General features: G+C 43.7%; 1 protein-coding gene across 3 annotated transcripts in view; it reads right to left on the bottom strand.

The window, feature by feature from the left end:
• Nucleotides 1-22,569, bottom strand: part of PABPC1L (poly(A) binding protein cytoplasmic 1 like) — a 164,253-nt gene that overhangs the window by 9,672 nt on the left and 132,012 nt on the right. For 2 of the 3 annotated variants that reach the window (XM_088442778.1, XM_088442780.1), the window contains 2 exons: nt 20,327-20,420; nt 19,739-19,869 (listed from right to left, as the gene is read on the bottom strand). In XM_088442778.1, the coding sequence (XP_088298904.1) occupies nt 19,739-19,869; nt 20,327-20,420 (225 nt within the window). Of the gene's footprint in view, nt 1-19,738; nt 19,870-20,326; nt 20,422-22,569 lie in introns of all 3 variants that reach the window. The other variant, XM_088442779.1, reaches the window with a different exon arrangement.

Raw genomic sequence — 22,569 nt, 5'->3', positions numbered from 1 at the left:
TCAAGAAGAATGAGCAGAGAGTTATGGCCCTTGGACTTGGCAGCAAGGAGGTCATTTGTGACTTTCGTCAGGGCAGTTTCAGTGGAGTGCACAGGAGCGAAACCAGACTGAAATGGGTCAAGCAGAGAGTTGGAGGAAAGAAAGGTGGTTGTAAACAATATGCTCAAGGAGTTTGGAGGCAAAAGGTAGAAGAGAGATGGGTCGGTAGTTGGAGTGTTAGGATCAAGGTAAGGTTTTTTAAGAATGGGGGAAAAGGGATAGGGTCAAGAGGGGAAGTGGAGGGGGAGACCGGATGAGCGCCATGACTCAATCTCAGATACAGGGGAAAAAGAAGTCAGAGTTGGTTAAATGGATGGAGAGGGGTAGGCTGGTAAAGGGGTGCTGTGGGTCTGGTAGGATATGAAACCTGTGTATGTGCTCAAGATCTCCCAATTAACTTTCCCACAGCTTTCACCTCCGATTGTCATTGACTTGCAGCCGCCTTCTAATTGGCATTGGTTCATAGGGACTGCGGTTCATATCTTTAGTTTTGGATCCAGGGAAATCTCCTCTTACAACCTTTTTAGCTACTGATCCATATACACGTTCTTTATTGTTCTGTATTTATACTATGTAATATACCATTTGTTTACAATGTACTCTATTTGTAATTTCATTCTTCAATAATGAAAAAATTGTTTTAAAAAACAAATGCATAAAAAAATATGAGATATGGTAAGAACTTACCTTTGTTATCTCTATTTCTACGAAGTCCATAGGGTTCCACAGGATACCTTGGGGTATAGGTGTGACGTCAGTCATCGGGCACCATAGAGTTAAGCTTTCAGCCTCCCAGGATGCACTACGGTCCCCCTCCTATACCCCGCCCCCGAGCCAAGGCACCACAGTTAGTTACCAAGCCATAGGCCGGAGGAGAAGGAAGAGAGAGAAAGAAGATCTGGATACACACAAGAATCACACTCTCACCAGAGGGAGACGGAAAAACCGGTGACCAGAACAAAGCCCATCTGCAGCACAGGTGCGATAGGGCGGGAGTCCTGTGGAACCCTATGGACTTCGTAGAAATAGAGATAACAAAGGTAAGTTCTTACCATATCTCATATTTTCTACTTCAGGGTCCATAGGGTATCCACAGGATACCTTGGGGATGTCCCAAAGCAGTATCCTTTAAGGGTGGGGATGCTCCTGTGCTGAAAGGAGAATCCGCCGCCCAAAGGAAGCATCCTGAGAGGCGAAGGTGTCAAACCTGTAATACCTCACGAAGGTATGGACAGAGGACCATGTAGCAGCCTTGCAGATCTGGACTGCAGAGGCACCACGTCGAGCTGCCCACGAAGGACCCACAGACCTAGTGGAATGAGCCTTCAAAGGAGGAGGAACCGGCAGACCTTCATGAAGATAAGCTTCAGAAATAGCCATACGGATCCAGGCTGCCAAAGTTTGCTTTGAAGCAGGCCAACCCTTTTTACGGAAGCCATAAAGGACAAACAAGGCGTCCGACTTCCTAAACGAAGAAGTGCGGTCAACATAAGTCCTTAAGGCCCGCACAACATCCAAAGTGGCCTCACTCACTGAAAGGCCAGGTGAGTTAAAGGCCGGAACAACTATTTCCTCGTTAACATGAAACTGGGAAACAACTTTGGGAAGAAACTCAGGCAGAGTGCGGAGCACTGCCCTGTTCCCATGAAAAATCAAGAAAGGGGGTCTACAAGAAAGAGCCCCTAAATCAGAAACACATCTGGCCGAAGCAATGGCCAGAAGGAAAACTTAGCTGTCTTAGCTGTTAGCCATTTAAGATCCACTGAGCCCAGTGGTTCAAACGGAGGTCCCTGGAGAGCCCTCAGGACCACAGCTAAATCCCAAGGCGCCACAGGTGGAACAAAGGGTGGCTGAATGCGGAGAACACCTTGCATAAAGGTGCGCACATCCGGGATTTTAGCAATCCTACGGTGAAACCAGACAAGACAGGGCCGAAACCTGTACCTTCAAAGAAGCAAGGCGAAGCCCATGATCTAGTCCCGCTTGTAGGAAGGCGAGTATCCAAGACAGACGAAACTCCCGCGGTGCATAACCTCTCGGTCGACACCACTGGAAGAACGTATGCCACACGCGATGGTATATCCTCGCGGAAGACGGTTTCCGAGCTCGTAACATGGTACGCACTACAGAGCTGGAAAACCCCCTGGACCTCAACATGGCTGTCTCAACAGCCACGCCGTCAAAGACAGCCGAGTCAGGTCCGGGTGAAGACAAGGACCCTGCGACAGAAGGTCCGGTCGTAGTGGCAACCGCAGAGGACTGTCCACGGACAGACCCTGAAGGTCTGAGAACCAGTGTCGTCTGATCCACGCGGGAGCTATCAACAGGAGCGTCCCTCCTTCCTGTTTGAATTTCCGGATTACCCGTGGCAGAAGGGAAACTGGAGGAAACAGGTAAGCGAACCGGAACGTCCACCGGACGGACAGAGCATCCACCAGAGACGCCTTTTCGTCTCTTGTGCGAGACCTGTACACCGGCAACTTGCTGAAGACCGCACGGAGTTCCAAGATATTTATTGGAAGCTCCGCTTCTGTCGGAGTCCACCTGCCCTGGAACAAGTGTGGACCCGAAACTGCTCCCCAGCCCCGAAGACTGGCGTCCGTTGTCAACAGGACCCAATTTGGTACCCAGAACGGACGTCCCTTGTTGAGATGGGTCGTCTGCAACCACCAGGCAAGGGACAGGCGAACCACCGAGGTGAGCACTATCGTCTGGGATTTTAGAGACTGAGGCAGCCCGTTCCACTTGAACAGGATCAGGTGCTGCAGAGGTCTGGAGTGAAACTGTGCATATTCCACCATGTCGAACACCGACACCATGGAGCCCAGTAACCTCATCGCCGAGTGTAGAGACACCCGGCGGCTGTGCAGACAACTGCGCACCCTCGACTGTAAAGCAGAGATCTTTTCCCCGTCACAAAGATTCTTTGCTGTCCCGAGTCCAATAAGGCTCCGAGGTGCAGAATCCGCCGAGACGGGATTAGAGTGGACTTCTGCCAGTTTATTAACCAGCAGTGCCGTTGCAGTAGCGCAATGGTCAAGTCCAAGTGGCGCAGAAGGAGCTCCGGAGATCCTGCCACTAATAAAAGGTCGTCCAAGTACGGCAACATGCGGACTCCCTGCAGCCGCAGAGAAGCCGCCATAACCGCCATCACCTTGGTGAACACACGCGGTGCTGTCGCCAGGCCAAAAGGTAATGCCCGAAACTGAAAGTGGGTGCTGCGGATTGCAAACCTGAGGAACTGTTGATGGCACAAAAGAATAGGGACATGCAGGTAAGCGTCATGTATGTCCAATGACACCATGTAGTCCCCAGGTTCCAGCGCCAGAATGATGGACCGTAGGGTCTCCATCCGAAACTTCGGCACCCGCAAAGACTTGTTGAGAGCTTTGAGGTTGAGAATCGGACGATACGACCCACTGGGTTTCTGCACCCAAAAGAGATTGGAATAGAAACCCTGGCCCCTCTGGGAAAATGGAACAGGCACTATAACTCCAGCCTGGAGCATAGTGTGCAAGACCTTCCGCAGCTCCGTGGCCTTGTTCTGGTCTGATTGTAGACCCGTGGTGAAAATAATCGAGCCGGGGGTGTGTGCCGGAAAGAGAGGGCGTACCCGTGGGAGACCACCACGAGAACCCAAGTGTCTGTCGTGGTGACCGACCAACACCGGGCGAACTGCAGCAGGCGGCCTCCCACTTTGGGATCCCCCAAAGGGAGGCCCGGACCGTCAGGCTGCAGGCTTGTCATCTGGCTTAGGGGCCGGAAGTCTGGTACTCCATGCCTGCTTCCGGGGCTTGGCCGATTTCTTGGGACCAGCCTGTCGGGGAAAGGACTGTGGTTTGGGCCTGCCCTGGGCCCTATAAGACCGAAAGGACGATGGTTCTGAACCAGAAGGAACAGCGGCCGACGGGAGACATGCCGATTTGGCTGCCACCAGTGTGGCTACAATCTTGTCCAGATCTGGACAGAAGAGAACTTTTCCGTTAAAGGGCAACGCCTCCAAACCCTTTTTGGAATCAGCGTCCGCCTTCCAGGATCGCAACCACAAGGTGCGACGAGCAGCAACCGCTGCTGAAGAAATTCGAGACACCAGGGTACTAATGTCTAAGGCCGCCTCGTTGATATAAGTGGCCGAATCACGGAGATTACCAATCAACTCCGCCTGCTCAGCCGGAATCGAAGGACGCCTCCAACGAATCCGCCCAGCGCTCCATAGCTCTGGCAACCCAGCAAATGGCCATAGCCGGCCACGCTCCCCCCCCCGCAAGGGAGTAAGGGGACTTCAGGCAGATCTCCACCTTGCGTTCCGTAGCATCCTTAAGGGAGGACATGGATGGCATTGGTAATGTGGCACTACGGACAAGACGTGTCACATGAGAATCCACCTGTGGAGGGGATTCCCACTTAGCAAAATAATTATCCGCGAACGGATAAGCCACCGCCAGGCGCCTCTGCGGCTGGTATCGCTTGCCAGGCTGTTTCCACGCCTCCTCTAAATGGTCCACCAACTGACCCGAAAGAGGAAAGACACTGGAGTCACCCTTCACATCCTTAAAAAAGGCATACTTTGATTTAGCTGCTGGGGGAACTTCGTCCTCAATCACCAAGGCTGTGCGGACTGCCCGAATAAGTCCAGGAATATACACCTTGGACCTAGCGTCTGCGTCCTTAGTATGGAGAGGTTCCTGAACGTAAGGATCCAGAATCTCCCCATCATCAGACGTCCCTTCGTCATCCTCATAAGGAGCCGACAGAGACGCCACCGGCCGTTTATGTGGCCGCATCACAGCCTCCCCCTGCAACACATCCGACAAGTGCTGTACAGAACTCGTCAGGGAGTTAACCCACGCCGGCTCCTGAGAAACCGGGAGAGGGGAAATAGGGAGACTGCGGGGTACCACCAATTGTCTTGGGAAACCCTGCATGGGTGACGACACCACTGATTGCTTGGACAAACCCATCTGCGTAAACGCGGGCTGCGGAGCTAACTGGCCCACTAAGGTTGTAAGCGCCTGAGCGAAACAAGCCCAGGGCGGCTCCTGTACCGGTGCTGTAACCGTAATAGGCCGCGCCATTGACAAATACTGCCGGCAGAGGCCCTCCGCGCTACCCTCCCCCTCCGCTAAAGGTACTTTACACGTAGTACACTGTAGCCGGAGAGGAAAGTCACTTTCAGACATTTTGGTAGAAAGTATGTGACCCCTCTCACCGATTGTTTGAAAAAGGCGAGAGACCACCCTGCAGCACCGCACCGCAAGGGCTTTAGCAGAAAGAACAGGGACAGTAATAAGGCTGACAGTCAGAAAAGAAAAGTACAGGCAGCAGTGCTAGCACAGTCACATACAATGCAAAGAAACTCCATTCCTGCACTAACCAGCGCTGATTAATCAACAACACAGACACAGAGTCTGGTAGGACACAGCGCTGCATACACAGACCTGACCACAGCAGAGGAGAGGTATGCGGGGGGACCCAGACCACGATGCCTCCGTCCAGACTTCCAGCAGCGTTCACCATGCGTTCTTGAAGATGGCCGCCGAGGAGCAGATAGGAGGCTGGCCTGGGGGAGGAGCGCTGCCACAGGGCCAGTCGGCGTGTTGCAGAGAGGGCTGTGTGCAGCGGGGGAGGCGCCGGCTGTGAGACAGCGAAGGCGTGCTCCCCTGGCATGCATTTAACCCCCGGGACGCCGCAGCGCTACCGCTCTGCTGCGGTCCGCTGTTCCAGGGGGGTAGTGGAAGCGCAGGTTATATACCTGGCTCCACGCTGCAGCCAGTCCCCAGGGAGCCCCCTGCCTGGGGACTCTGGACCATGTAACAGCGGGGACCCACCGCGGGACCCCGCTGCTTACCTTGCTGTCCCCCTTGATTCCGGCCATGGTCCGGAACATCTGGGGTCACCAGCATCCCCGGATCGGTACCGGCGTTCTGGTACCGGCATTCTGGTACCGGCGGGGGTGTAGGGAAGACAGCATGGACGTCAGGACTGACTGTCCATGCTGTACTTCCAGATGTGCAGCCACAGCTGCATGCAGAAAACTTCAGGGGCTCTTCTTAGCCCCCACTCCAACAGGTGCACCCGACTCCGGCCGGGCACCAAACTAAACTGAGGTGCCTTGGCTCGGGGGCGGGGTATAGGAGGGGGACCCTAGTGCATCCTGGGAGGCTGAAAGCTTAACTCTATGGTGCCCGATGACTGACGTCACACCTATACCCCAATGTATCCTGTGGATACCCTATGGACCCTGAAGTAGAAAATGTGTTACTTTATTAAATTCAATTAGAAAAAGGGAGGGAGAAAGAAAAAAAATGTGTGGTTTAAAAGTATTTATTCATATTTCAAACTGTGTAACAAATGGCTACTTCTGTTATCCTATGTATATTTGTTGATTTGATCCCAACAATATTAGAATAGATTTCCTTTGGAAAGACAAGGATTTGAGAGTTGAAGAGCACCTCTATATCAACTTCTATTTCTTTTTAGCAGGGCTGACTTTATATGTCTGTGAACAATGTCCTTCAGAGACATATCGGGTGTACACACACGCGCCGATATACTCACGATATATTGCTCATCGACACAAGAAGTGTGTACCCAGACTTTCATAGGTTCAATACAGTAACCTGGCATTCTAATCTAATAGTGTTGTTGACTCAAGTTATGGTAGTATACAAAATATGGTAGCTTCATATATACCTCCCAAATTAGTATGAAAACGGCATATATAACTAGCAGATTAGAGTATGGTTTGCTTTTTACTACAAATCAGCGACTGATCAAATTCTCAGAGCAACCTTTATTTTTTCTTTGTAATATATCTGTATTTCATGGATCCCAATATCATCTTGATCATGGCAATGACCATAATAGTCATTTGACAGCAATAGAAGAGGATATAGGCAGTAGTTGGTAATCACTGGTCGAAAACAGTGAAGGTTTAGTTCCTGGAACTCATCTCCATGGAAAGTTGTATGTGGTTTCTGATACACCATAGGGAACTATAGTTGTATCCATAATCCTGTTCCAGGATCAGAGTTCTTTATCATGTTGGAATCTCTAGATCTAGATTATGATCACAAAACTTGTTATCCAAGGTAAGGTAAACTGGTTGAGTGATACAGCTTCTCCGTAATTGCAGATGTACCCTGAACCATTCTGTGCATTTATGGGTCAAGTATCCATCTTGTACCAAACAACCCGTAGTTAGAAAATGCAAGTACAGGTTGAGTCTCCCATATCCAAATATTCCGAAATACGGAATATTTTTAGCATGACTGAGATAGTGAAACCTTTGATTTTTGATGGTTTAATGTACACAAACTTTGTTTAAGGCACAAAATTATTAAAAATAAAGTATAAAATGACCTATAGGCTGTGTGTATAAGGTGTATAAGACAGATAAATTAATTTCATGTATTTACACAAACTTTGTTTGAGCTACAAAATTATTGAAAATATTGTCTAAAATTACCTTCAGGCTGTGTGTATAAGGTGTACATGAATCATAAATGCATTCTGTGTTTAGATTTAGGCCCTATTCCTAAGAAATATAAATATCTTATGCAATTATTCCAAAATACGGAATATTCCGATATCCAAAATACCCTTGGTCCCAAGCATTTTGGATATGGGAGACTCAACCTGTAATAAAAGCATGCAGGGGCGTATTAAGAGAGGAGGGGGCCCTTGTTCACCCCCTGTCCGGGGCCCCTTCCTCTCTCCCCGGTTGCAGTCAACGAACTGATAGCAGCGGTAGACTCCAGGCACTCTTCTGAGCATGCATAAAACGCCAGGAAAATAGCCGTAACGGCCATTTTCCAGGCATTTTCGGCAGCGCTACTCCATAGGGCACCAGAGAGGACTATATCTAATATATATATATATATATATATATATATATATATATATATATATATATATATATATATATATATATAGATCGTAGCGTGCGGCACTCCATGCATCCATAAACGACCAAACAGGCAGCTTTCAGGTGTTAACGTTTCAATGCTTTATCGCATTTTCGTCAGAACAGTAACTGTAACAGTTACTGTTCTGACGAAAATGCGATAAAGCATTGAAACGTTAACACCTGAAAGCTGCCTGTTTGGTCGCTTATGGATGCATGGAGTGCCGCACGCTACGATCTACATATTCCCCACTACAGTGGGGGCAACTAGCTAAGTAACAATTTTATGATTCAGAGTGCCGGACTACTACTGTTTATATATATATATATATATATATATATATATATATAAAAAAAAGTATGGGTGCAGGCTGTGCGGTGTGGGCCCCCCTGGACCCGGGGGCCCGTGTGCACCGAACACCCAGCATCCATTATAAATACGCCCCTGAAAGCATGGGAATAAGCATTGATGTGTTTCATTCTATGGCTTAGGACTGTTTCAAGACATTGCATTTCTAGCTGCACTGTGTTTAAATAGTTTAAAAAAAGACAAGGTTTGGCTTGTGTCCTCTTGATGGCTAGATTAAGCCAGTGGTTCCCAAACATTTTTGAATCAAAGCGCCCTAAAGTATCAGCATTGTTTTCATGGCACCCCTAAGCCAAACGTTTGTTATTGAAAAGTTCAGAAAAAATGTAGTAAAGTGAAGAAAATTGTGCTTACCTGTCATCCTTAGGTTCAGTAATGTGGTGGTGGACAATTTGCGCTTCTTTTTGTCCACATATTTACATTACACTGACCAAAATATATTTATTTGGTGCTGGACAACCAACCTGAGGCACCCTTGCAAGTGTCCCGAGGCAGCCTAGGGTGCCATAGTGCAGAGTTTGGGAACCACTGGATTAAGCTCTTGCGGAATTACTTGCTAATCTTAGAGGTTTCCATTAACATTCAGCATAATGGTAAATATTTAGACAGCAACCTTGTTTTTATCCCATAAATTAAAAGAAGCCTCCAAACTCCAATTAAAAATATATAAGTTTGTTCACATATGTAAACAAAAAAAAAATATATACCTAAATATAAAACATTTTAATAAAGAATTATTCCATAGTTAGTCCATGCAGCAATAGTCTACCGCCGCATTGAGACCCATAGGGGCAAATGTACCAAACTTAAAGATCCAGGCTACCTCTACTAAGCAGAGTTTCTTAAACGGTTTACCTCTCCTTTTTGTTTTTTTTCAAAACTTTCCACTATTGTCAGCGATAAACCTTCCATGCTACTTTTTGTGATGGATAGCAAACTATCATGATACATTGTGGTTTGTCATTTTTCTTAAGGGATGTTCAGTCTATGCTCCCTAAATTTGCATTCAAATGTTCTGGTTGTCCTCTCCACATATCATAGGGAATAAGGACAGTATTAATACTGCATATTTCAATTGTGCGTTACATGTTTTTATTTTATAATAGTAAAGAATATGTGTTTGTGTTAAAAATCTACTGTGTGCTTTTTATTGATTTCTCCTGCCAATTATTTTAATAAGTCACACTGGATACCAGTGTAGTGAGTCAGTTATTTTACACAGTATGTTTCACAAAGGACCTTACAGTCTCATATTCAACATAGTAGTTAAAATAATCTCAATGAAGATAGAGTATTTGCAGTGTCAGATAAGCAGGTAGAATTAAAAGGAGATGAATATGGAACACAAATGTTACTACGGTCAAAAAACAAGCCAGTAGATGACTTGCAGAACACAGAGACCCTTTTAGTTTCCATCACATGTAAAAAATGGTATTGAAGAGTTTCCAATAGAGTCTCAATATTAATCCAACTATCTGTTTGAACTGCAGACCCATTCATATCCTTAATGCGTTATCGTTATCACTTTAACAGACAGAAATAAAATAGTATAGGATTGTCCACTATATAAATTGCACCCAGTATCACAGAGCACTCATAGGTAAATATGTTGAACACTATAACAATTTTTAATTGCATATATATTTATTTGTATATTAAAATGTATGCATACATCTTACAAAACAATCTGACTTGTTTTAAATTACATTTCAAAGGAGCGAAACTCTAATTAACCTAATGCCTGCAGGTATAAATCATTTGTTTATAATACAGCAACACTTTTCATAATCTCCCCATACTTCATACATATTGCTGTGTATATGCACATAAATACTCTATTGTTCACATGCACAACAAAATAACTAATTTATTTAATGTAAAGGAAATAAAACAGGAGAGGAACATCAGAATTATATTTCAAAAGAGAACCAACCTGAGGGCTTTAATGAAAATAATCGATCTAGACTACTAAAGGTTTTTTGTCATTCTTAAGATTGTCTATGCTAAGGTTGCAAAGTTCTTAGTACATGTAGCCAACATGTTTCCCTTCAGGCTCAGTTTCTAAAGCAAACTACTCTATGAAATGGTGGTACTGTATATACTCTAATCCTATTTAAAGGATTACCCTGTTTAAGAAAAATAAAATAAATAATGAAGCGAAACACTATGACTACATTGCTTAACTGTTTCTTCAATGTTCTGTAAACCAAATTATTATGGCACGTTTTGTCCTGTCTATATATTAGCGTTCACATGAATGCTGCAGCATATATAAAACTTAGAAAGTATCCCGCACCAAGATCAGTCTTTAACAAATAATATCATAGGGATATTCTAATACACAGGTTCTCAAACTCGGTCCTCGGGACCCCAAACAGTGCATGTTTTGCAGGTCTCCTCACATAATTACTAGTGAAATAGTTAGCTGCACCTGTAGATCTTTTAAAATGTGTCAGTGAGTAATGAATACACCTCTGCACCTGCTGTGTGACCTGCAAAAAGTGAACTGTGTGGGGTCCTGAGGACAGAGTTTGAGAACCACTGTTGTAATATATTAAAACAAATGAGAGAGGACTCTAAACACAATTAGATACCGGAGGTGCTACCTGCTGACTTAGGTAAGTAGATACAGTCAGGTGCATAAATATTGGAACATTGACAGAATTTTCATATTTTGGCCTCTATTCACCACCACAATGGCTTTGAAATGAAACAAACAAGATGTGCTTTAACTGCAGACTTTCAGATTTAATTTGAGGGTAATTACATCCAAATCAGGTGAACGGTGTAGGAATTACAACGGTTTCTATATGTGCCTTCCACTTTTTAAGGGGCCCAAAGTAATGGGACAAACTAAACAATCCTAATTCTAATTTTCACTTTTTAATACTTTGTTGCAAATCCTTTGCAGGCAATTACAGCCTGAAGTCTGGAACGCATAGACATCACCAGACGTTGGGTTCCATCCCTGGTGATGCTCTGCCAGGCCTCTACTGCAAATGTCTTCAGTTCCTGCTTGTTCTTGGGGCATTTTCCCTTCAGTTTTGTCTTCATCAAGTGAAATGCATGCTCAATCGGATTCAGGTCAGGGGATTGACTTGGCAGTTGCATAACATTCCACTTTTTAGCCTTAAAAAACGCTTTGGTTGCTTTTGCAGTATGCTTCGGGTCATTGTACATCTGCACTGTGAAGCACCGTCCAATGAGTTCTGAAGCATTTGACTGAATATGAGCATATAATATTGCCCGAAACACTTCAGAATTCATCCTGCTGGTTTTGTCAGCAGTCACATCATCAATAAATACAAGGGAACCAGTTCCATTGGCAGCCATACATGCCCACGCCATGACACTACCACCACCATGCTTCACTGATAAGGTGGTATGTTTTGGATCATGAGCAGTCCCTTTCCTTCTCCATACTCTTCTCTTCCCATCACTCTGATACAAGTTGATCTTTGTCTCATCTGTCCATAGAATGTTGTTCCAGAACTGTAATGGCTTTTTTAGATGTTGTTTGGCAAACTCTAATCTGGTCTTCCTGTTTTTGAGGCTCACCAATGGTTTACCTCTATATTCACTCTTGTGAAGTCTTCTCTTGATTGTTGACTTTGACACATATACACCTACCTCCTGGAGAGTGTTCTTGATTTGGCCAACTGTTGTGAAGGGGTTTTTCTTCACCAGGGAAATAATTCTTCTGTCATCCACCACAGTTGTTTTCCGTAGTCTTCCGGCTCTTTTGGTGTTGCTGAGCTCTCCGGTGCGTTCTTTCTTTTTAAGAATGTTCCAAACAGTTGACTTGGCCACACCTAATATTTTTGCTATCTCTCTGATGGGTTTGTTTTGATTTTTCAGCCTAATGATGGCTTGCTTCACTGATAGTGACAGCTCTTTGGATCTCATATTGAGAGTCGACAGCAACTGCTTCCAAATGCAAATGTTACACCTGGAATCAACTCCAGACCTTTTACCTGCTTAATTGATAATGAAATAACGAGGGAATATCCCACACCTGTCCATGAAGTAGCTTTTGAGTTGATAGTCCCATTACTTTTGGCCCCTTAAAAAGTGGGAGGCACATATAGAAACCGTTGTAATTCCTACACCGTTCACCTGATTTGGATGTAATTACCCTCAAATTAAATCTGAAAGTCTGCAGTTAAAGCACATATTGTTTGTTTCATTTCAAAGCCATTGTGGTGATGAATAGAGGCCAAAATATGAAAATTCTGTCAATGTCCCAATATTTATGCACCTGACTGTATAACAAAGAAAAATCAGCAAGAAGTCAGTTCTCATATGGATGACTCATGCCCAGCTCTGCAACTGTGACAGTTCATGATTAACACTGTTTGATTAGAGCACATCGTAACAGTTTCTCCAATTTTGAATGGTTACACTCAAACAGGGGTGCCCCTTATGATACCCATGTATGTTTCTTTGGCACTATGGTTTATATATAATCCAAAAATCAGGGAATACAGATCCATTTGCGAGTAATTTCTAATTAAATCCCCATAATACTTTAGCAGCTTATTACATCGGGAAAGTGATATCCCCAGAGAATAGTGACAATCTCCCTTTGTAAATGGGTTGACACTGAATATATGGTGTTGTGATTATAGTGTTAAAGTGTCATCTCTGATAAGACTGTTATAAATGTCTAACAAAAAGATTAATAATATGAGATAAATTCACTGTCGATAACCCCTATGTTCTGTATATATGCAATACAAATCTTCCTTAACGCTGTTCAAATTTCCTCACATATCCAGTGTGTTATTCACATTGTACATTGATATTCCTCAATATTAGATCAGGGTTGCCAAGTGGGGGCTTGTCGCGGGTGGGGGCGGTCACGCTAGCCCTCGTCAGCGCATGTGTGGAGGCACTCTCACTATTTTTTGCGAAAAATACAGTGAGCAGTGTGGAGTGAGGATTTGCAGGGACAGAGCTTTCTTGCAAGCTCTGTCCCTGCTTGAGAATGTAAATATAGTCTCGTGATAATTCTTAAATTCGCATTGCGAATTTAGGTGAAATTATCAGACTACAATCCGCATTTGAAATGCGGATTGAAGTAAATAGGGGCCATAAGGAGTAAAGGTTGAGTCTCCCTTATCCAAATATTCAGACATACGGAATATTCCGAAATACGGAATTTTTTTGTCATGACTCACATAATGAAACCTTTGATTTTTGATGGTCAATGTACACAAACTTTGTCTAAGGCACACATTATTTAAAATATTGTATAAAATTACCTTCAGGCTGTGTGTATAAGGTGTATATCAGGGATGGGGAACCTCAGGCCGGTGGCCGTATAAGGCCCCCGGAACCATTTGGTCTGGCCTTCTGAGCTAACCTCATCTGTCTAGTAGGTTGCCTAAAATGGTACCATGCAGCCAGAATCTATGCAGCAGTGCCACCTGGAGCGTACTTAGTATGCTTCAGACGGTCACACCGCTGCCCTTACAGCTCCCTGGAGCATCTTCAGGATGATCCGGGCAGTGCTGTAATCACTGGCGATTGTGGCCTAGCCCCCGTGTGACTTTACATGGAGGGGGCGTGACCTGCACCAGGCCCGCAAATAATGTTATATATATCAAAATGGCCCTCGGCAGAAAAAAAAAGGTTCCCCACCCCTGGTGTATATGAAAAATAAATTAATTTCATTTCTGTACACAAACTTTGTTTGAGCCACAAAATTACTGAACATAATGTATAAAATTACCTGCAGGCTGTGTGTATAAGGTGTATATAACACAAATGCACTCTGGGGGTATATTTGGGTCCTATTCCCAAGATATTTCATTATGATATGCAATTATTCCAAAATACGGAATATTCCGTTATCCAAAATACCCCTGGTCCCAAACATTTTGTATGGAAGACTCAACCTCTACTGATTTTTTTTTTTTAGGTGCTTAAATTACAATAACCTATAATGGATTGAAAGCTCTCAGCGCTGATTGAAATCACTGTCTTTAGCAGATGCAGTAGTGTCACATTACTTAGGTAAGTGTATTAGCACATACACACATTTGGGTACATTACTACAATTATATACTAGACAAAAGTAGTGGGCAATTTAGCAACTTATTTATAAATAATATTGGTGATGAGACCCATTTTAAAAGATAATAAAATTTGGTTTTATCAATTTAAAAATTATTTTCTTTTTGGAGGGGGACCAGAGTGCACCGTATGAGAACTGACTTCTTGCTTCTTTTTCTTCGTTATATATAAAACTTGTTACTATTTATCAAAGATTTGATGATTCCCGATAGTCAGGAATCTGCATGTGCACAGGACCTGTTCTGCGCATGTGCAAAACGGGTGCTACGTGTTTGAATGCAGAGCTGCAGCAGACTGTCAGCGTTAAGGGGCGGCGACGGCCTCCATTTTAAAAAACAGAGACATGTCATTGCCGTTGGGGAGAAGGGAAGATCTGTCGGCGAATGGAGATTTCCTGGTCTCTTACCTTCATCTGCGATGGCCAGTTGCGTGTCCCCATGGTCACTCAGCCGGCCAAGGATCACGCAGATGATTCAATGCTGCGTCCATGGATGCAGCTTCAATCATTAATGCATGCAGGATGCGGGACGCCTCCTGCTGCATTAACATAATAGCAAGGATGGAGTAGCGAAGCTGCCTGTGTGCAACTTTCAATTCCATCCACTACTAAATCACCCCCAATGATTCTTGATCAATTTCTAATGTTCTCAATATTGCTTGTTGTAGGAGTTCCTCTTGGTATTCTGTCTCCCTAAAGGCCTTTATAAGTTTGCTTGTTCCAAAAAGTCTCTAACTGTCCGGATGTTAAATTTCTCAACCAGTTTCAATAATGAGCACTTTTATAATGTATTATGTTATTAGAATTAATTTTTTTTAAGACGGCACAGGTTTGATTATTTTAGCTGCAAGAAAAGAGGGTGAGATGTAGAAAATTTATTTGAGACTCGTGTATAGTGTTAGTAAATGAATTGCGAATTAAATTAGAAAAAAAAAAAAAGATGCATATAGAGATTTTTAAAACTGGGGATAAACTTGCCCCCACTGTAGTCCCAAGAACCTGTTAATACAATCATATTTAACAAAAAGTATTGGTCTTATGAAAGCTATAGAACAAACAATAATCAATCACAGCTCTACGGAGGTTCCAGCACCCATAGATAGAAATTGACTTTTTTCAACCCTGTTTGATGTAAGTACATTTGTGAACAGTGCTTGCACATTGCATGTCAAAGATACAGCTGAATATCCATTTTATATCTTTCACCAATTGAAAGAATTGAGCAGAGTCCCAGATGTGGGACCTGAAGGCAGTAGCACATGGTCATAGAAAAAATAAATATAAGAAATACTAGATGTAAAAAAAACAACCCATCAACAATGCCACAATGAGTTTGAAAAAGCCTACCCAGAGTAGTAAAGGGGATTGATTTCTGAGACTGTTACAGATATTGTAGGATTTATGAGTATAAAAGCAGCACAGAGAAGTGAGATTTTAATCTTTTGCACTACTAAATTCAGCTATGGGTGCAGATAAGGGATGAGAATAATAAAAAAAAACAAAAAACGTTGACTGTTTCAATATTTTCACTATGGAGATTTTCATTAATAAAATATTGATTTTTCCCTTGTGAAAAAAATAAATCAATCACTTTTTACATTGAAAAAAATCTGCTGTTTCACTCGGAGTCTGTGCTGTCACTTCTGTGAGGCACTGACTGGGAGCTGGTTACCTGTCCACTGCTCGCATCACCCTTGCTAGGCAGAATATGGGTCTGGGATTGCCTGTGATGAAGAGTCACCCCACTGACCTCACCAATCAGCATCAGATTAGTCCCACCTCCATGTAACCCCCTGCTGCCTGTCTGATGTCTGCACTGTGCAGCACTTTGGAGTAGGAGGACAAAGGTAGTCTGGGGCTGGCTGCCACCTGAGCCAATGTGAAAAGATAAAATACTGTTAAGGGGGGAGGTGGGGGGGGGGAAGATAGCAAGGAACTATCACTATCAATTAAGAAATAATCCGATATCAGTCACATATCATCAATGTTTTCACTGTTTATTCATATCCCTAGTACAGATATTAGTTGTAGTACATCATATGCTACGCACTAGTGTTTGTACTGCTGTTCCTGAAACACTGTGGCTAGCATGCCAAACTTAATTATTATATAGCTTCAAAAACTGTTTTGCATGTATCTTTTTTGTGTGTGTAATGTCGTTTCTAGACAAGCCATCGGTAAGATTTGATATCAAATGTGCAACAAATTTCCTAAAGACATGTTGGTCAGCAACAAAACATACAAGGAGGCTGGACTTAAACTATTCTTTTTTAATGGAATATTTGTTTATTGATTTATAAGAAAGAACAAATAAAAAAGGTACAAAAAAACCCAAGACAATTGTTAACAGAGGGCCCAATTCTAAGAGTTACGCAATGCCGATATTTACACAGATCTAGCAATTGTTAGCCATTGCGCATGTACAAAAGCTGCACTGCTTACACGCAGCGGTTTTATTGCAATCATGCTCGCACAGATGATTCACTCACAAAGTGAATGTCAGTGTTTGGGGGAGGTACCTGGGCGTGGCTAGGCAAATGCAGGTTGTGTCTGACCTTTAAATGCCGTTTCATGCACGTGCATAAATTAATCATTGCGAACTCCATCACAGCATGAGAGATCGCTGCGTGTCAGGGTGACACAGTGTTTGAGGCAGGTCAGACATGACTAACAAGCTGCGTGGCTGCCCGATCTGCGTCGATGTTACCAAAATTTACTCTGTTGTACGTTGTCGGACGGATATGAAAAGGCAGCAGTGGGCGTCCCTATGGGGATGCAATCGGGAAACCAGCTGTCTTAATCCCGACAGCCGGCTTCCCGACTGCTTTTTCCCGGCGAGGGTTAAATGACAGGCGTCTACATCTAGACGCCTGTCATGTTCCCCACGCCAGGAGACCGGCGCCCGGCATCCTGATCGAAGGGATGCCGGGCGCAGCGAGCAGAAGCCGCGGGGGGATGGAGGGTTAGGTTTAGGGCACCTGAAGGGGGGGGACTTAGGGTTCTGCACCACCCTCCCCCGGGGGACTTAGGTTTAGGCAGCGGGGAAGGAGGGGGTAGGCTTAGGCACTTGGGGGACATGTTAGGGTTAGGTACCCCTAAGGAGGGTTAGGTTAGTGTTTACTTACCTACGGACGATCGGGATTTCCAGCGCTGTCGAGCTTCCGCTGCCGGGATCTCTGCTTCTGTCGGCCTGCCACTGCCTGCATTCGAACTGCCGGCCAGAGGGCCGGCGGTATTTCATACCGATCCTTCCCTATGCTCAGCTAAGCTTTAGAAGGCATTTGCATATTTTAACAACTGAAATCTGTAATGGGGGGTATCCACTAGACGATAAAGTTTTACAATTGAACGATAAAATCGTTCGATAATCGTTTGAAAATTTGGTCTTTTAGACATCATCGTTCAAACATGCTGGTCAACCTGACGATGTCGTCAAGTTCAGCATGTTTGCAGATGATTGATTGTGCCTGCACTGAACGACATATCGTTAAGTGTGGGCACCCTGCAGTGTAGTGAACGACTGAATGATTACGATATCGTTCAGTCTTTTCACTGTCGGGTAGTGGATACCCTCCTTAAGAGATTGCAATTGCACTAGCGTCAATCTTTGAATCAGGCCCAGAATCAGCAGCACGAACATAAAACTCAATGAAGAAGAACAAATTATAGGGAACAATCAACATGGGCATACTACTGCATGACCACTATGCAAATAGAAAAGAGAAACAACACCAAGAAAGAAAACGAATCAAAATACATCAAGAAAGAAAACAAAATAGAGGCAGCTGAGACACCCACGTGACAAAGACATTTTAGGATGTGGGGGAGCGTGAATCCAGAGCATATCTGAGAGATTACTAAAGGACCCAAAACCTACCAAATTGCGGTAACATTGCCTTTTGAGGTACATCAATCGCTTGTGAAAGACGATAGCATTAACCAAACCCAGCCAAGAGGGAAATGTAGGAGCATGCAATGCCTCCCAGATCCAAGCAATACAGACCCGCTACAGCCAACAAAGACTGTTGAAGTAAAGTCAGGCCCAGTCAAAAAATACATACATGAGGGTAAGATAGTGGTATCTTAATCCCTGTTCTACCCACACATTCTACAACCAGGAACCAAAATGAGGAGAAACGAGGGCAGTACCAGAGCAAGTGCCAGTAATCAGTCCCAAAGGCTCCACACTAAGGACAGGACTCAGTAGACAACCAGCCAAATTCTCTGAGCTGAACAGGAGTCCAAAAGACAATATGAAATAGATAAAATTGGACATGCTGATATCTGGCAAATGCCGTGGCAGCGCAAGGGGACCCCAGCAGAAAACCCCAATCAGACTGAGGCCCCCAGGTCCGCTTCCCATTGTAACCTAAGGGAATACAGCCCACCAGTCCCCAGGTGTAATAATAATGCAGAGTATGTTAAAGAGATAAACTTCTGGCTAAAATGGGTCTGCAGAATAAAACGTACAGGTTGACTGGATATAGCGGGGAGAGCACTCTCCCACTGTGCAGGTACCTATAAAACAGGCGAGATGGGAGTTCAAAATCTAGACTCAGATTGTAGCACCCCATTCTGATAACGATGACCCACCAAATCCACCACACGGAACTGCCAGAGGGACCGTCCCTCAAGAGTATGAAGTTCATGGAATGTGGCGTTACCCCATAGCGGAGAACAGGGATCATTTTAAATCTAATTCCAAGTTCCATGTTAAATCTACATTTTAAAAGTGGATTGTCTCAGACACCCTTCCTTGCCCTGTCACAAACATGTACATTAACTCAAAGTATACATCTATGAAAAGAAATGGAGAGAAGTATTGCTTTCATGCTCTCACAGAATGACTAAACACACAGCTGCACATATTGTGTTTGATCTTAAATATGCTGCATTTTTCTAAGAGTCTTGCATGGCTCCTTCCAGGTATTGAAAAGACAGGAGGAGCAATGATCATTATTTCTTTTCAACTTAAATAAGTTTTTCTATCTTCATAACCACTTAATTGATTGCAAATGCAAACAGACAAATTACAAGATTAGCTTACAATATCACTTCACTTTGCCCCAAAAGTTTTCCTTTTCATTTCAGTTTTTTGCTGGAGATGTGATAGGACTGTGCAGACAATGGGCCATAAATTGTAGGCTTGCTAACCATGACTATCTTTTGGAAAGGTTTATATTGGGTATAGTTGATGTTAAAGATATCACATTTTCACAGACTTCGTATAAATACTCCATTTAAATCAATTTAGCTGACTAAGCAAGCTATAATAAATACATTTGGATTATATGTTAAATAAGTTTGGCATTTAATATACATCATTTCATAAATTTCAGGTTTTCAATACCTTTGAGTGAAGGGACTCTGGAGATTCCAGCATGTGGAGTAGTTCAGAATTATCAATCTCCAACAGCATGCCAGTTATTTTGCCTGCAAGGGCTGAGTGCATTCCATGTATCAGGGGATAAATCCGCTCACCTGTTATGTATAAACATTAAAATTACAATTATTGTAACATACATGGGTAAATTGTTCCTCTTTTTCAACAAGACACATCTTACTAATCTCTGAGCACTCCATGCTGCTATGTTTTGTTCCCAGTTAGTATAGGCAGGTTTAGGGGGATCTATCCCTGGAGCACTTCAAGGTATATTGCATTATACGGAGTCAGTGGATTACTGGTGGTACTCTGCAATGGGTATAATACTTGTGATGCTGACCTGACCAAAAAAACAGACATATGGAGCCAGTCATATCCCCAGAAAACTAGTTTTAGATACAGTACTGAAAAATTATCAATTACATCACCAGGAGAGTAACAAAAAAAGTAGACAAAAAACAAATCCCCACATACTAATTTATGCAATATACTAAATGCCACTTATAGGTCCATGTGGGCATCTTGTCACTGAATGAAGACAGAACCTGCACATACCAAGCATTTGTTTTTGCTCTTGCGGTGGTGCGGCTGCAAGCATGGATGCAGTGAGTGGTTCTTGTCCTTGCATGAGCACTGCAGGTTCTATAATCTGTGGGGAAAGAGAAATTAGTACTTAATGTATGATCTAGTTTGCAAATGTGTTCTTTTTGTTGTTTTGTTCACATTTACATTACAAAAAACTATAAATATATATGAGCCAGCACTCCACAGTAATGCAAACAACTTGCCATGGTGCATATGCAGAAAAGCAGCAGCACTCACGGGTCTTGAATAAAGGATCACACAACAACACAAGGGTAAGTTCCTTCAACGTTTCAGTCGGTAAGACTTATCGAGAATTTATTTTTATCTCAATGTTTTGGATCATTTTCCTCAATAAAAAAATGAGCATGTCTAAGTTTTTTGTCTCCATTGTTTGATTTGGTTCTCTACCTTTTAGGACTTGTGTGAAAATCTGTGGTAGTTTTAGGTCAAATTTCAGCAGCAACATACAAAACTTTCAAGCATCACTGTGTGTGTATAATCAGTGTATATATTATATATATTTTTATTTATTTATTAAACAATTATTTTTCCATAGAAACAAAAAAGAAAGACGAGCACACCAACTGATGATGCAAAGTATCCGACAGCCGGCATCCCGAACGAAGGTGAACGGGGTATGGGTAGCGCGGGGGGGGGGGGGGATAGGTTTAGCCACCCCCGGGAAGGACTTGGGATTAGGCACCCCCACCGGGAGTGCTAGGCTACGGGGAGGTTAGGCACCTCTGGGGGGAGTGTAGGCACCCCCCCAGAAGGGTTAGGTTTAGGGTGCGGGGATTAGGTTTAGGCACCCCCAGGGGGTCTTAAGGTTAGGCACCACCCCAGGAGTTTTGGGGTTAGGCACCACCAAGGGAGGGTTGGGGGGGGGGGGCAGGGGAGGGTTACCCTACTTATCACCTCCTGTCGGGATCTTGAACCTTCAAGCTTCCAGCGTCGGTATTTCATACCGATTTCATTTTTTGGGAGCAGTTTCCACTGAGGCCCAACCCGGGTTGACTTAGCAACCTGGGTTTTTCACTCAGTGGAAAAGGGGTATAAGCAGGCAGCACAGACTGTGTAATGGGTAGCATTACTGCCTCAGAGCACTGAGGTTGTGGGTTCAATTCCACTACGGCCCTAACTGTGTGGAGTTTGTATATTCTCCCTGTGCTTGCGTGGGTTTCCTCTGGGTGCTCCGGTTTTCTCCCACACTCCGAAAATATACTGGTAGGTTAATTGTCTCCCAACAAAATTAACCCGCGGCCGACAGACAGAAATTTCCTGTGTTCCTTCCTACGGAAGGAACAGGGAAATGTCTCCTTCCCCGGGGGTGGAGCGCGGATGTCGGGCTGATACACTGAGAGAAATCTCACAGTGTATGCCGGCGACATCTGAGGCTGGCAGGCTGCCAGATAAAATGTCTGTCGGTCTGACATTTTATCTGGCCGTGTATACCCAGCATTAGGCATAGTCAAAGCTAGCAACAATGTTTCAGGCATAGTTCTCCCCTTTATCAAGCCTTCCCTGCCACCGTTTTAGCATGCTCTAACAGCAAAACTGTGGTAGGGCATGCAGGGAGGTGTAGTTCCACAGCTGCTGGAGTATCACCAACCGCTGGTATAAGAGATTACATTAAAATAGTATCTAAGATCATTTGGAAACAGATGTGAATAGACAAAAATTGTTATTAAAAAGATCATTTAATGTAGGCATTAGATGTAGGGTTAATGACGCAGAGTGCACATATTTAATATTAGAGCAATACTGCCATCTACTTTTTAAAATTAATATTGCACTACAATGATACTGAGGAGCTTAATCTTTGACATTTGATAAATGAGGGAGTCACTGCGCTCATCAGACTGCAAAAATCAAAAATAGTAAAAGGTCTGCTTTTTTTATTAAGTGAAACAGACTTAAAAGGTACTAATAAAATATAAAATGTTACTAATACTGCATATAAATAACATCGTTTACAAATCAGAGATGTATTAAATAGAAAAAAAAACAATAAAAAGCTCTTGTAACAATAATGCTGCTCCTGGATTAAAATCATGCACACTTTTATAATAAGTCTGAAAGTGATCAGAAGAGTATTATTAAGGATATCAAAGTGTTCAGATTGGTAATAGGTTTGTAAATGATCATACTTAGAAGGTATAGAGCTTTTGTAGGAATTAGGGACATTCCCTCCAAATAAGCACATACAGTAGGTT

Source organism: Taudactylus pleione, unplaced genomic scaffold (genome assembly GCF_031769625.1).
Source record: "Taudactylus pleione unplaced genomic scaffold, aTauple2 ptg000317l, whole genome shotgun sequence".
Taxonomy (NCBI): Eukaryota; Metazoa; Chordata; class Amphibia; order Anura; family Myobatrachidae; genus Taudactylus; species Taudactylus pleione.
This window is presented reverse-complemented; position numbering and strand designations above follow the sequence as displayed.